At 36.7% G+C, this 16,904-nt stretch overlaps 1 protein-coding gene across 1 annotated transcript in view; it reads left to right on the top strand.

Annotated features, from left to right (window-relative positions):
• Positions 1 to 17: 17 nt before the first annotated feature.
• LOC136029428 (uncharacterized) overlaps positions 18 to 16,904 on the top strand; it is a 30,337-nt gene continuing 13,450 nt past the window's right edge. Inside the window, exons 1-3 of the mRNA XM_065707810.1 lie at positions 18 to 260; positions 7,736 to 7,882; positions 16,712 to 16,784. Of these exons, the coding sequence (XP_065563882.1) occupies positions 57 to 260; positions 7,736 to 7,882; positions 16,712 to 16,784 (424 nt within the window). The 5' untranslated portion in view covers positions 18 to 56. The remainder of the gene's footprint in view (positions 261 to 7,735; positions 7,883 to 16,711; positions 16,785 to 16,904) is intronic.

Raw genomic sequence — 16,904 nt, 5'->3', positions numbered from 1 at the left:
AAAAAATCAGCTAGTAGTTTTACTCCAGTGTTGAACGACTGATTTTATCCTTTAACATGGTTTTATCCTTGGACGAATTTGTAATTACCACTGGATCTTCAAATGTGGAAATTGTTGAATTATTTAATAGCAGAAATATTGTGGATTGTTTTATACATCAATGTGGAATCGACCGAGAAATTCAAAAACATTTTCAAGAAATTCAAAAGTCCACAAAATCAATTGAATACAAATTCAATTGTAGAATTGTTCACGATTGCGTAAGTATTTAATCAATCTTATACACATGAAAACCTACACGCTAGAAAATTAATACTGGGGGTGAGGGAGTAGAAAAATGAACCTTGCACTTTCTATCCAAGGCTGTAAATTTAAAAGAAATTCAGAAATTCTTTTTTTCTGTCTGTAAATCTGTTTGGCAACTAAATGAAAAACAAAAATAAAAGGTGATATTTAGAAGGTTATCGTGTCTCAGAACTCTTAGTTAATTTCTCATGTTTCAGAGCTCTTGTTTCAAACCTCAACCAGATCTGTTGACATTGGGGGGAGTTGGAGGGTGGAACCGGAATGAGTGGAGAAATCGGAATGAAACTTGGTGGATAGAATAAACAAATGTCGTAGATACGTGATTAACGTAATTGTACTGGATCCGCTCTCTTTGGGGGATTTAGGGGGTTGATTTTAGTGCTTTGGCGAGTTCAGTGCTTCTGGATGTGCTAGGACGATGAAAATTGCTTCTTACAATTGTGCTAGAGCTTATACCATATGAGTTCTTGGCTCTTCCGACCTCGTCACAAGTGCCATATGAGCTCTTAGCTCTTGTTTTTATCTTACTTCGGTATATTTCATTAGGATTGATCGTAAGAGGAATTGAAACAAAAAGGGAATAGTTTTGGTAAAAGTCAAAGTCATGGCCAATTGTAGAAAAAAGCCAAGACAGATTGTCCAATTAAGTTGATATTAGAATAATATTAGGTGGTGGGTATATCATACAAGTACCAAAAAAAGCATCGAATAATTTTTTCACCTTATACTAGTGTCAGTTACGGAATCTCGTATACGTAAATCGAAGATCCGAACATACTGAAATCAATTAACAGAGAAGAAAAAATAACAATAATTGCCCTAAAATAATGTTGACAGCGACAAAGAACACACCACTTGTGCAATATCCGAAAGCACTACCTCCTACCTTGAGAAGTGAATGGAAATTTACAACATCAGTAGTAGTATACTGGATTCATCATCATTCATCGTTAGATTCATCACTATCAAACACCAAGCGATAGGCTAATGGAAAGAACATTCTAGAAATCTCTTCAAACCTCTACTACTACCAGAGGCTTACCCTCTCCCCTAACAAATTGTCATCCCCCCTCCTCTGCAATTGAGGCTTACAATTTTATTACCACTAACCCGGCCAATATCAATGAAATCCAATCAGTTGTAAATAATTTCAGAAAGCATAAGGTGCCTATCCTTATTCAATAAAGCTCATAAAAGTATAGCTCTTTCAGTAGTTTAAGAGGCAAAACTCTAATGCGAGCCTGTTAAGTGTATCTGCCTTCAATGTAGGCTATTATTTGTTTTCCCAACAGCTTCATATCGAAGGGTGGGGCAGTATGAATTCAATCTGACTTTTAAAATAAAAATATTTTGCTCAAAAAAGTCTACAAGTCCAATAACTATGCCTATAGGGATTGCATAGCCCCCACAGCTTTTGAGAGTAATGCTGTTAAGAGTTACAAAAAAGCCCAATGTTTGCATGGTAGTTTTCATCTGTTTCGGTTGAACGTAGGAATCATATTTTCATATTGACTAAATGAAATAATTGGGCTTTTTTGATTAAGCAAATGAAAAAACACCGTGATGGGTCTAGCCCAAGCATACAGAATTTAATGACGAAATGTCAAAGCTGTAATTGAACTTTTATAAGGGAATTGCTAATAAAATAATTTGAATTCCCTATGGATAACTCCCCCGTGCAAAATACCACCACTTGCAAAATTGCGCAGTCACAGAGAAATTGTGATAAATCTAAACAAAGAAAAAAAGAACGATTTTTTTTTCTTTTTTTCTTTTTTTTTACTGATATTCCGAAATGTAGGTCGAATTTGGGGTAAAGAATATCTTTAGTATATATTATTATATTGTTATTTATTCATGTTTATTTTAAATGAAAAGAGATGATAGATTAATTCCTCCCCTTATACCCCTTCCTATATTTATGAGCGGGGAGGGGGGCTGGGGGGGGGGTTAATTCGTCCTCAAATACATAGTTATTACATTTATTTACTATACTGAATAAAATGACTATTTCAAAATTTTGATTGGGTGACTTTGGGGAAAAAGAGGAAACCCTGGGAGTTATGTCCTTTGTTAGTTCTTTTTTTAATGAAAAAAAAAAATATCAAAAGTTATTTGCTCTCTATTTGTGAATTCGCTCTCTTTTAGTTCAAGAAATATTAATTTCGATTATTATTAGCTATTTTCTTAACAAAATTTAACCCAAGTACCTAATAAATTAGTAACGTTTCATTTGGTTTCCTTAATTTAGCATCACATGCAGATTGTTATTTTATAAGCAAATCTAATTTAAAGGCGTCTGAGTGCAGGTAGAAATATAGAGATTAGCCTCAGAAACTCTCATTGTGTTGCGAGAGCAAAAATTTTTTTTTTCTAGCACCCCGATTTCAGCTTATTCCTAGAAAGTGGTAAGGGTCTAACCTCTGCAGTTTTTACGGAGAATGTGAAACTTAGGCTGGATTGATGAATATGACTTTGCATTTTAGAAAGCTTCGTAGAACTCTTGCCTGGGGCCAAAAAGGATGATTTTTGCTTGTCCTTGAACCAGAGCCTATAGTGTGTGATGTGAAGTGGAGTTTTATAGCCTATGTCAGAGAGAACTATCTGAAGTTATGCAGTCAAGCTTTTATTTCATCTAACCATGTTTCTGCTTTCGAGTGGACTGTAGAAATTTCAAGCTCCTATCTAAAAAAACGTGGAATTTTGTTTTTTTGCCAGTAGACCGATTATAGATGTGTGTTTTTTTTTTCCCAGGGGTAATCGTATCGACACAGTTGTCCTAGAATGTCGCGAAGAGGCTAATTCCAACGGAAATTAAAAGTACTAGTGCCCTTTTTATTGACCAAGAAAATTGGAGAGCACTTAGGCCCCCTCCCACGCTCATTTTTTCCCAAAGTCACTAAATCAAAATTTTGGGATAGCCATTTTGTTCAACATAGTCGAAACACCTAATAATCATGTCTTTCGGGACGACTTAATCCCCCTAAGTCCCCGGAGGAGGGGCTTCAAGTTACAAACTTTGAAAATTGTTTGCATATAGTAATGATTAGTTGGAAGTGTACAGACATTTTCAGGGGGACTTTTTCCCCCTCCTTTGAGGGGGGGAGGGGTTACGGGGGAGGATATTTCCATGGAGTAATATGTCATGAGGGAAGAGAATTTTCATGGAGTGCTTAAAAAAAACAATGAGAAAATAAATAAATCAAAAGTTTTTTTCAGCTGGAAATAAGGAGCAGCATTAAAACATAAAACAAACAGAAATTATTGCGTATATAAGGGGTTCCGTCTTCTCCACAATACTCCGCTCTTTACGCTAAAATGGTTTTAGTAATTTCAACTATTTATTCTGCGATCTTTGTGATTCAGGGGGCATTCTAAAAAAACTGGGTATAATCTGGGTAGTAAGTTTCAAATTCGACATTCTTTTTACAAGTATGTCTTTAACACAGTTTCATTTTTGCTTTGATAATTTTTTAGCTAAATCTTGAATTTGAAGGTCTCGATTTTAAGAATACCAGCCCTATTCCCTGTCTTTGCACTCCATCCTTCCTACCTGATCAACTATTCTATATTACCAGTCTATATCTTAAGGGCGGCTCTTTCTGACTCAAACAGAAGAAAAAAAATATTATATGCAATCCTCAAATTCTTCATTCATTTATTCATAAGAATACTCATCCCGTATTTTCGTTTCTTTAATGATCATTTTTTCTTCTGGTTGTCTTATTCACTTTTTGCATTAGCCTTACTGTAGAATGGACGGGTGGTGACAATTGGCCTGATTAGTACTTCTACGTGCGGTAAAGACATTAGGAAGACATGACAAGTAATCAATTCTGTTATCAGGCCATCTTGTCTGCCTCCTACTGTCTCTTCTAGTGTTGTGACTTACAGCGAAAATGTAGAGGGCGAGCTAAAAGTTCAAGATACGTTTACTTCCTATTTTGCTAATAGCGGCCAAACTACAGCCCCTTCTGTAGGTCCTTCTTCTTCTCTACCTGATTTTAGGTCTTACCGTGGACCGCCTTGTCCTAAATCCATGACATTGGAACCTGTCTCTGAAGCTGAAATAGCCAGAATTGTCAATGGTTTGAGGGGTTCTTCATCTGCTGGCTCTGACTGTATTCCGACTAAGGTTGTCAAGTTCAATCTTCCTGTCAATGTTTCTGTCCTCATGAGACTTGTCAATCTTTGTTTTGAAAATGGTATTTTCCCAAGTGCTTTAAAGCTTGCTCACGTTAGTATTCTTTTTAAAGGTGGATCAAGGAATGGTCCTGCAAATTATCGTCCTATATTTCTTTTATCAGTGTTTAGTAAAAGTTTTGAAAAGGCTATGGTTTCTCAAATCTTGATTTTCCTTATTCTAAACATTTTTTTTTTCATGATTTTCAGTTTGGTATTAGGGTGAAACACTCAACCGAGCATGTATTCGCAACTTTCTTGAATTATTTACATTCAGCTCTTTGGTCTGATACCTGCTGCTCTTTTTCTTGATGTTCGAAAAGCATTCGTCTCATTAACACATCAGATTCTTCTTTGGAAACTGTCCAAAGTATGACCAAAGTTTGTATATGAGAGAACACTTATTCTTGTTTTCTATCAAATTTGTCTGGTCGAATCATCTCGGTTGATCCGCAATTTTCTAACGCTTCTGGAATAGAATTTGACGTTCCACAAGGATCTGTCATGGGGTCAATGCTCTTTTTAATCTACGTCAATTACCTTATCAATGCGATTCACAATTTAAGACCTACCATTTTCTGTTGTCTTTGTCAACCAGCACCTGTCACTAATTATGACAGGAGTTCGTCCTTAACGGATGCACTTATTGCTTTTGCTGATGACAGTACTCATGGCAAAGCTGGTAGATGAAAACCAGCTTTGCCAAGATGATACCACCTTAAATGTTGGAAAGTCATGTTTTTCATTCTCTCCAGAGTTTCAAATGCTTGCCCTGACTTATGTTGAAATACACGTATCAAAAGGTTCTTTAAGTAGGCCTGAAGATCGTTACGTTCGATTCCTAGGAATCCTGCTTGATGAAAATCTTTTTTTCAAGCATCATATTGACCTGATTAAAATGAAAGTCTCCTGGAGTCTCGGAATGTATAGAAAGCTCAAGCACATATTTCCAGGGTCGATTCTTATAATCTTGTTCTGCAGCCTAGTTCAGTCTTATGTTTCACATTGTTCGGTTGGATGTCAACTTTTCCCTCGTCTCTGAAGCCCCTCGTCTCTGAAGCCACTTTCAATTCTTTATGATAAAGTAAAGACTCTTATTTAGGAATCTAACCGACCTTCACCTAAACCCTTGCTTGTCTGCACGAAGAGTCTGCACGAAGCTGCCCCTCGTTTGGTATGTTCAAAAATCATGTTAGAGAATTTTTAGCTAGTAAATAAGTTTTCTCCGGTTTCCTTTTGGAGTTGATGTCTGGATTAAGTTGGATATTTAATTGAGTTGGTGAAATCATACGCTACCCTCTGCCTTGCTTGTCATTTTGGGGATTATTAAGGTGGGCGACTGGATTTTTTGGGTTTTGTCTATATTTTTTTTAAATAGTTTTTGCTTAGAGAATTTATTGTTAAATAAAGAACTTGGCACAAGACTCCTTTATGTTTCAAACATTTTCTTTACAGGCGATGCCATCCACGATGGTTTTTACTCTATATATAGTGACGAAGACCACAGTGCCTTTCAGATCAAACATCACAAAATATGCATTCTAATTTGTTTCCCACTGTCTTGAGAAATTCCCTATTTTTCTTCTTGTTTTTGGTGTTTGTGATATTTACTCCGGCAGATTTTTTTTTATTTTTTTTTTAGATATTTGTATATTTTTTATTTTTGTTCCTTAATAGACCTAAATCCTACACTTGTGAGAAACGTTTCGATGAAAACGACCCCTCTTTGAAAAACTTTGAATTGAATAATGCCCCCTATGAACGATTGAAATTTTCAGGAGACAGAGAAAAACAACCAAATAAAGAAATTAAAAAGAAATTTCACTGATCTGCATTGCGGCCAAAATTTTTAACTAATCAGCATCATGGCAAAATTTTTCTCTAATCTGCAACCATGGCAAATTTTTCACAATAATCTTTCTCGGCCGGTTTAGTACTCACCGTAATGAAATAACTAGGCCAAACCAAGCTGGTTTCTGGTCTGGAATAATATGCGTTGGCCGGTTAATTACGGTATGAGAAATTCTTTTCCGTCGAGCAAAACACAAGCAGTTTATCATTGGCGTGATTATATACTTCATAATGGCATTTGATCTGATCCTAAAATACGGCGTTCGGTTGGCTTCGATTGAAGATTGTGTTCCTAGCAATCTAATAATATTGAAAGCGTATTATGATGATGCACCTCCCTAACTCCAGGCTAACAAATAGCTATCCGTAAAGATTATCAATGAGCATCATATAAGAAAAAGCTACACCCTCTGAGTCGTACCTTTTAACTCTACAAAGTGTCCTGAGCCATTCTGAGTTTTAATAACAAGTAGGCTGGCATCGAGCTCTACCTCAATTCTGTATTTTTTACAGAACACATTGGCCTTCTGCCTCAGAGTGACACAAAAGCTTACCAAAGTAGCATAGATCACTTAACCGATGAGACTAAAAATCAGTATTCCAAAAATTGAAATCCTCAAGTTCAGTTTAGCCTGTCCTATTTTGACGACAAAGAAGAAATCGAAGTTCTGAGGAAACTGAAGTACCCTGGTTACTTGAATGATGCTAATGGAAAAAGCTCGGAACGAAGTTCGGAATTGGATCTCAACTGCCTCAAAAATGTTTGCCTTACTCAATTTGTGCCTATTGCTGAAGCATCAAATCTACCTTTGAACAAGATTGAAATCTGCATGACAATAGTCAGATCCTGTTTCACCTATATGCTTATGAGTCTTGGATATTAGAAGCGCCTGAGATAAATAATCTAAAAGCATTCAACCACTTTTCCTCCGAAGAATCATCAACGTCAGACTAAATGAAATAGTTACTACCGCTTATCTTTTTCAATCATTCTTGCAACCCCATAGGACCTACACAAAAAAAACTACGCAAGTATGAGCATATTCAACACCGATCCCCGTAAGATTTTGATTAATAAGACCTCCATTGTCAATCTTTCCTAGGATGGAAGAATTGAGGGATAAGGCGATACTTGATCCTCTAGCACCAAGGATGGCCCTCGACCAAAAAGATAAATCTATTACTTTAGTTGAAGGGACAAACCTGACTTGAAATCACAATGCTTTGAACCCAAGACTGACAAATCTGAACTCAGCAATGCAACAATTATTAAGTCCATAGAAGGATCACTGACGTTTTTCTGAATCAAGTAATATTCCTAGTTGGATAAGTAGGGGGCGTAACGTTTCCTTTGGTTTGCGTGGTCAGCTACTTTTATCAAATTATTTATTTTTAGACTAAGTATCCGGACCCAGGTCCAGTTGAAGGACCAGGGAGTTATATCATAGAAGATATAGCTCCAAATTTTGAACAAGAAGAAGCACTAAGACGTGACAAAGAAGCAGCAAGACCTGAGAAAGAAGAAGCTGCAAGACTCATAAAGGTGAGTTTAGTTTTCCATAAAGAGGCACTACTAGGAGAAGAGGCTGGGTGTCAACTAGCGGCGGAACGATGGTGCTACTTTTCTGATTCTGAAACTAATCTCGTTGGTATTTTGAAGTTTCGATTCCAATACCATTCCAATGAGACTTTCTTTCCTTTTTTACGGTATTGATATAAGACTTTTGGAAGTAACGTTCAGGGGCGGATCCTGGATTTTCTTTGAGGGGAGGGGCACATAATACGTTGCTTCGATAAACTTGCGAACAAAGAAATGTTAACTTCTGAAAGACTGTTTTTGCAAGGAGTTTTATGAAATTGTGTGGTTCACTAGGTTGTGTTAAAGTTCAAATGTTTTAATCGTGTTATAGTTACTGACATATCATGGCTAGTATGTACAATTCATTTGTTGTATGATATTTGCTTGCCCTTCCACCATTTTGGTTTCATTTATGATTTAAATTTACATTTATGACGGAAAATGAATTTGTACATACTTTTATATACCATTTATGAAGAGTAAATGGTAGTATAATCTTTACTCTTTAGGGCAAACATTTTGTGGTTTTCCTCTTTAAGCATACACTTTTAAAATCTGCAAATGACTATAATACATATTTATATTGTTATAATTACTACTTATATACTTACTAAAGTATATGCTTAATTATAATTTAAACACTATAATAGAAAATACTTTTATCATTCATGAACAGGCTTTATGAGTTGAACAGAAATTATAGATGTAGCCACTCTTTGTCAATTTTGCACTTAAGTATGGGAGTGGATTCATTATATACTGTCTTCTAAAGGCTAGTTCCATAGGTTGCCAACTCTGGCTGAAGCTGTTACTTCTTTTCTAGTAATAGAATATTGCTTTTGAAGTTTTGTCAAATGTGCTCTAGTCACGTGATGTAAGGTGTCCTTCATAAGACATTTACTGTGATCGATTGGTTATCTTAGTCCACATTCGATTGGAAATCGAAAGGGCTATTGTCATTTTTAACAACCGAAAGTAATTGGAGGTCAAAAAACCCCCTTCCGCACCCACTATTTCCCAAAACACATCCAATCAAAGTTTTGAGATCCAAAAATTATGTGTTTAGGGATGGCCTCCTCCCCCCTCCACAGTCCTCAGGACAAACAAGCTTTGCTTCGGGCCATTTACTTGTTTTGTTTTGTTATTTATATTAATAAACCCTTCTTTCTCTCTCAATGGTTGTAACTTATGTCCTTGGGACATATAAGGTTTCTATAGAAAAGGTGGTCGTATAAAATTCGGAGGGGGTTCATTAGATTGTTAAACGGAAATTCTAGTGCTCTCTTTAAGATTCAAAGTGGTCGAAGGACAGAACCCCCCCCCCTACATCATCTCATTTTTTCCGAAATGCAACTGAAATTTTGAGATGGGTATTTGTTGTCCCAGAAATTAAAAAAAAACTGATTCGATTGGAAATTGAAAGGGCTAGTGCCCTATTCAATAGTCAAAAGATATTGGAGGCACCCCCCCAAGCCCATCAATTCCCATTTCACACCAAGTCAAAATTTTGAGTTATCCATTTTGTTTCAGCGTAGTTGAAAGGTCTGGAAAATATGCCTTTGAGGTTGACAGCCCTACCCCACAGCCCTCAGCGTAATGGTTTTAAGTTTTTCCCCGAGGGCAAATGAGGTTTTTATGGAATATGTGGTTGTATCATCTCTGGAGGGGGCTCATTGGATTTAAAATCAGATGTTCTTGTGCGCTTTTTAAGATTCAAAGTGATCAGGGGCACTGACTCCCCCCCCCCTACGTAATAGGCCCTCAAGCCTATCATATCCATAAAAAATATCTAATCTTAATTTTAAGAGAATTATTTTGTTCAGCGTTGTTCAGAGGTTCAGTAATTATGTCTTGTGAGATTTTAACCTACCCACAGTCCTCAGGACAAGGGTTGTAAGCTAGGCAATTCATTCATTGTTTACACATAGTAATTGCTCTTTAGAAAGGTATGCATACTACTAACAACTCACCTGAGCACCAAGCTGCCTGCGGCCAGCAGAGCTACCCACGCTCCTTCTCCATCCCAATCTATTCGAAGCTTCCCTCCTTACACCTTCCCAGGAAGTTCCCATTTCCTTTAAATGTTTCTCTATGAAATCTTCCTACCCCAACTGCGGACGACCTTCTTTCTCTTTAGCCGTAGACGGTTTGCCGAAAATGATATTCTTCGATAATCTGTTATCCTTTATCCGCAAAACGTGCCCTAGCCATTTTAACCTTTCTTCATTATAGCCCGAGAAAGCGGGATTGAACCGCAGTTTTTGTTCACCTACAGTTTAAAATTCGGTCACCTGGGTACCCAGAACAATTCGTAGGCAATTTCTCTGGAAAACATCTAGCAAATCTTCACCTGCTTTTTGGAGTGCCCATGCTTCAGATGTGCAACTTCCAAATTTATTATCTTAGTTTAAAACTTGGTTTAAAATATTTCAAACTTTCTTTTTAACTGTGAAAATTACCCTGCGTCTTGGCTATTCTATTTCTAACATCTTCATTTCTCCCACCGTCTTTACTAATAATTAATATTAAAACTCCTCGCAAAACAATTTTTTTTAAAGAAATGTAAAGAGCTCCATTAAGCCAAAAATTAGCAGAAATAGATTCAAATAATCTTACAAGCATATCAAACAGTTCGCGGTAACGAACTGTAGTAAGGAGCGACCTGGCTCAATAGTAACCAAAACTCTAAAAATGGAATTTTGATACCAATAGCTACATCAAAAGAATTAGATTTTAATGCTGATTTTAAATATATAAGTTTCATCAATTTTAATCTTACCTATCAAATGTTACGAGCCTGAGAAAATGTGCCTTATTTTAGAAAATAGGGGAAAACACCCCTTAAAAATCATAGAATCTTAACGAAAATCCCACCATCAGATTCAGCGTATGAGAAAACCCTAGTGTAGAAGTTTCAAGCTCCTATCTACAAAAATATGGAATTTTGTATTTTTTGCCAGAAGGCAGATCATGGAATGCGTGTTTATTTGTTTGTTTGTTTGTTGTTTTTTTTTGTTTTTTTCCCAGGGGTGATCGTTTCGACCCAGTGATCCTAGAATGTTGTGAGAGGGCTCATTCTAACGGAAATAAAGAGTTCTAGTGCCCTTTTTAAGTGACCCCAAAAATTGGAGGGCACCTAGGCCCCCTCCCACGCTAATTATTTTCCCTAAGTCAACGGATCAAAACTCTGAGATAGCCATTTTATTCAGTGTAGTCAAAACAATTTATAACTATGTCTTTGGGGACCACTTACGCCCCCACAGTCCCCGTGGGAGGAGCTACAAGTTACAAACTTTGACCAGTGCTTACATATAGTAATGGTTATTTGGAAGTGTACATACGTTTTCAGGGGGATTTTTTGGTTGGGGGGAGGGGTTGAAAAGAGGGGGATATGTTGGGGGAACTTTCAATTGAGGAATATGTTATGGGGGAAGAAAATTTCCATGAAGGGAGCGCAGGATTTTCGAGCATTATTTAAAAAAAGAACAACGAAAAAATGAATATGAAAAAGTTTTTCAACTGGAAGTAAGGAGCAATTATTGCGCATGTGAGGGGCTCACCTCCTCCTAATACTTCGCTCTTTACGCTAAAGTATTTTTAGGAATTTTAATTATTTATTTTACGGCTTTTGTGATTAAGGGGCCATTCTTAATGAATTGGGACAAAATTTAAGCTTTAGTGTAAAGAGCGAGGTACTAACGAAGGGGTGAACTCCCTCATATATGCAATGAAAACATGAGAATACAAAATTTCGTTACGTAAGCTAATTTCTAAGTTACGTATACCTTTTACTAATAAAAACATACGTAAAAAATTAAAAGTCTTAGTTGCCTTTTTAAGTAACCAAAAAATAAGAAAGCAACTAGGCTTCCTCCTCCACTCCTTTTTTTCTGAAAATCATTCGATCAAAACTATGAGAAAGCCATTTAGCCAAAAATAAATAAATATACAAATTTAGTTTTAATTATTCCTTTACGGAGAGCCAAAATCAAAACATGCATTGATTCAAAAACGTTCAGAAATTAAACAAAAAAAACAAGTTTTTTTATCTGAAAGTAAGGAGCGACATTAAAACTCACAATGAACAGAAATTACTTCGTATATGAAAGGGGCTGCTTCCTCATCAACGTCCCGCTCTTTACGCTAAAGTTTTTTACTGCTTTAAAAAGTAGAGTTGAGAGAAAGAGTCAAACTTTAGCGTAAAGAGCGGGGCGTTGATGAGGAAGCAGCCCCTTTCATATACGAAGTAATTTCTGTTATACGAAGAAATAATACGAATGAATAATGAGCATGGAGGGGGGTGGGGTGGGGTGCTGGTTACTCTAAAATTACTTTTGATTCTTAAAATGGGCACAATAATTTCTAATTTCAAAGTAAATGAGCCCCATTTGAAGTCTATACGGCCGCCCATTCGATCAAAACATTATAAGCCCTAATGGCATTACTTACAAACCTATCTCCAGGACGCAGGGGGGTTGTGTCAACCCAAGAGGCATTATCATATGTTCTTTGGACTCTTTTGAACAACATTGCTACCTAATAATTTCAATCGGATAAGCTTGGTGAATAAAGGGTTTGTCGGAGAGGGGGAGGGGGGCTAAATACCCTCCGTTACTTTTAACTCTTAAAAAGGAACTAGAACTTCCAATCTTCAACCAAATGAGTTTCTTCTAAATTTAAACAACCATCCCTCCCATAAAAACCTTAAATGCCCACGCGGCGTAACTAACAACCCTTGCCACCAGGTTCTGTTGGTTTGTATCAACCCCAAAAGTCTTGTCGACCTCGAAGAACTCAAAATATCACCAAGCATCTGAAACAATTTGTGACATCTTTGACGCTAGGAAAGAATTTCATCGAATATGGAAATCGGACTACTAATTTGGCGGATGAAATGAAGCGAGAATACTTCGAAACTTTTGACCGCCTTCTAGCCGAATATGAAAGAAGGTTCACAGATAAATTGCCAGTGCTGAGTACACTCGAAGACTTGGATCCAAGCTCAACCAAGTTTATGGACATAGAGCTGCTCAAGCATTTCTCTGCTCTTTACGGCGAGCTGGATATCGACGACATTCTTCTCGAATCTCAAGCTGGTATTGCCAAGTGTTTCTTGTTCGATAAGGAGGAAAAGCCGAAAAACTTCCTAAATATTGTTGACCATCTTCAGGCATTACCAGTGGCATACTCAGAAGTAATTAAAGTACTTCGTATTGCTGCCACACTTCCTGTGACAACAGCGAGCAATGAGTGTTTGTTTTCTAGCCTAGAAATAGTGAAAAACTACCTGCGGTCTACAATAGGAGATGATCGTCTCAGTCACCTCCTTTTGATATTTGCATTGAAGAATTTAGTAAAAAATTTGGACTACGACCAGCTTGTTGACGATTTTGCAAAGATGAAACCTCGATGGTTCCCACGTTACCTTGAGTGTTGTAATATTTTTTTATCTTGTTATGTTTTTCCTTTTTGTAAATATATTTGATCTGGAAGATTTATGCTGAAGGAAAACTGAGATTTTGGATACAGCACTCAGCATAGCAATGAAGATTATTTTTACCGACGCATTGTTTACTTAAATAAGAAAGTTTCTCGCTGAGGAATGCCAGCCTGTAGTCTGGTTGACCTTTCCACTTTCAGTGTAATCATTTAACTCGTTAATTGTTTTCTTCATTGTTATAATTAATCTTAGGGGTCAGGGTGGCTAAGTTCCACATTTGGTTACAGTACATTTCCAAGCAACACATGGGTGCTGAAAATACGTTTTTAGTTAGAATATTCAATCGATATGCTGCCAAAACCCGCATTTTTATTACGCGACACGAAGTAAATCGGGGGGGGGGGGTCAGATGAAGTTCATGTCAACCCCAATATTCAGCCCAAATGGCGCCTCTGACTCTGGGGGGTTGTCATCCTCAAAGACATAATTTCCAGACCTTTAAAATACGTTGAAGAAAACGACTATCTCAAAATTTCTATCGGCAGGGTTTGGGGAATCTATGGGCGTGGGGGGGGGTATTTGCCCTCCTCTCACTGTCGACCATTAAAAAGGCCCTCTCAATTTCCAATTGAATGAGCCTTTTTTGAAGTTTCTACGACAAAACTTTCAATAAAAAACTTTATATGCCCCCAGGGCATAGCTTACAACCCTTGCCCTGGGACCTATGGTCAGTTTTCATCATCATCTCAAAATCAATCCATCTCTAAATTTTTATTGTATGTATTTGGGCAATTGGTGGGGTGGGAGGGGGTTTTATTGCCCTACAATCACTTTCGACTATTAAAAAGTGTTCTAGTTCTTGAAATTTTCAATCGAATGAGCCCTTTTGAAGTTGATCCACCTGATCAATCTTCTCGTTATTCAACGTCACCTTTTCGTCTTCACTTATTCCTAGCCTAAGTAATATAGTCTTTTTAATATAAATTTGTAAACCTATTCTAGCACCCTGGACACGCAAAACCTCTAAAAGCCTATTCATTTTGCTGATAATTTCATCTAGGATGCTTAATTCGTCAACATAATAAAAGTCTAGGAGAGTGTCTCAAAATTGAAACTCATAACCACGGAAGTTCATTTAAGGTGTTGTTACTTGACAACAAAATTAAATATAAAAACAAGTTTTTTTGCTGAAAGTAAGGAGCGACATTAAAACTTAAAACGAACAGAAATTACTTCGTATATGAAAGGGGCTGCTTCCTCATCAACGCCCCCACTCTTTACGCTAAAGTTTGACTCTTTCTCTCAACTCTGCTTTTAAAACAGTAAAAAACAGTAAGTTATAAGGTTTTTTGTTCTACGTTGAATAAAATGGCTATCTCATAATTTTGATCCGTTGACTTTGGGAAAATAATTAGCGTGGGAGGGGGCCTAGGTGCCCTCCAATTTTTTTGGTCACTTAAAAAGGGCACTAGAAATTTTTATTTCCGTTAGAATGAGCCCTCTTGCAAGATTCTAGGACCACTGGGTCGATACGATCACCCCTGGGAAAAAAAAACAAAAAAACAAAAAAAATAAAATAAATACGCATCCGTGAACTACCTTCTGGCAAAAAATACAAAATTCCACATTTTCGTAGATAGGAGCTTGAAACTTCTACTCTAGGGTTCTCTGATACACTGAATCTGATGGTGTGATTTTCGTTAAGATCGTATGACTTTTAGGGGGTGTTTCTCCCTATTTTCTAAAATAAGGCAAATTTTCTCAGGCTCGTAACTTTTGATGGGTAAAACTAAACTTGATAAAACGTATATATTTAAAATCAGCATTAAAATGCGATTCTTTTGATGTAGCTAAGGTATCAAAACTCCATTTTTTAGGGTTTTGGTTACTATTGAGCCGGGTCGCTCCTTACTACAGTTCGTTACCACGAACTGTTTGATGAACTTTTCTCTTTGGTTTTCAGTTGGGTTTCTTATATCATATATTTTCTTCGGGGGGGGGGGGGTTAAAAGATTATAGAATTAGTGTCCATAGAATGAGGTAAAAAAAAAATACTCCGAGCAACTCGTTATCCCCCCTCCCTTCCCGAACCAAAATCCTCAAAAGCAAGCGTAAAGCCAATTCCTGAAAGAATACGATAAATTAGACTCGTATACACTTAGTTGTTTACATTCAGAGTTGTATGTAATTGACGTAGCGTGTAAGCATTTCTCAAACACGATAAAATGTGTTATCGTTTTTGGTCAAAAGTGTATTTTCCACCTCTGATCTAGCATATTAAAAAAAGATGAAAATCCCGTGTAATAGCTTTAAATAATAACTAATCTTGATGTATATATTTAAGGAAATACTTAAGATGCTTAAGGAAACTTTAAACAGGGGAGAAAAGTTCTTTTTTTTGTGGTAAATCTGTTGGGAGCGGGGTGTAAAATAGTCTTTAAAGCTTATGATGATGGATCTCAAATGCTCAATCCCCTAGTTCCACGCCTGAAAGGTGTTATTTTTTTTATCAAACACTTCGTGGTAACGAACTGTAGTAAGGAGCGACCCGGCTCAATAGTAAACGAAACTCTACGGAATTTAGATGCTAACAGATACATCAAAATAATCAAATTTTCATGCTGATTCTAAATATATAAGTTTCATCAAATTTAGTTTTTGTCATCAAAAGTTACGAGCCTGAGAAAATTTGCCTTATTTTGGAAAATAGGGGGAAACACCCTCTAAAAATCATAGAATCTTAACGAAAATCACACCATCGCATTCAGCGTATCAGAGAACCCTATAGCAAAAATTTCAAGCTCCTGTCTAAAAAAATGTGGAATTTCGTATTTTTTGCCAGAAGACAAATCACGGGTGCGTGTTTATTTTTTTTTTCCAGGGGTTATTTATTTATTATTTTTTTCCCCCTCCGCAATATCTCGCTCTTTACGCTAAAGTTTGACTCTTTGCCACAATTCTACTTTTTAAAACAATTAAAAGCTTTAGCGTAAAGAGCAAGGGATTGCGGAGGGGACAACCCATTTCATATACGGAGTAATTTCTGTTCGTTTTAAGTTTTAATGTCGCTCCTTACTTTCAATTAAAAAAACTATTTTTTAATTTATTTATTCTAAAGAAACAAAAGAGAAGCATAGCGTTACATAATACCAAAGATGGTGAAAAGCTGCTTGTCTCTTTCATACTAACGCTCCCGTTCATTGTACTGCTTGAGCTTTTTTTTCCTGAGTATGTTTACCCTGAGTATATGTTAAATCCACGAACATGATAACGGTCATAACTAAAACCAGAACCGTCCTAAAATTTGTTTGTGAAGCTGTGACTTAGGCTTTCTAAAATGATCACTTTTTCAGAGTCCTGTTTTTAAGAAAGAAGATCATCCCAGACACCAGACCCAACCTGCGTATTTTGGCCCGACCTTTTGGGGTAAGTCCACCTCTCAGTTTACAGATATAAGAAATTAATAGAAGAAAAATGTATTTTTTTTAATGAGTATTTAGTACGGTAACAGCTCCTCTCAGCAAGAACTCCCGGCATGTTTTGAAT

The sequence above is a fragment of the Artemia franciscana genome, chromosome 7, assembly GCF_032884065.1.
Source record: "Artemia franciscana chromosome 7, ASM3288406v1, whole genome shotgun sequence".
In the NCBI taxonomy this organism is placed as follows: domain Eukaryota; kingdom Metazoa; phylum Arthropoda; class Branchiopoda; order Anostraca; family Artemiidae; genus Artemia; species Artemia franciscana.
Note: the sequence above shows the minus strand (reverse complement) of the source record. Positions and strands in the feature narration are given on the sequence as shown.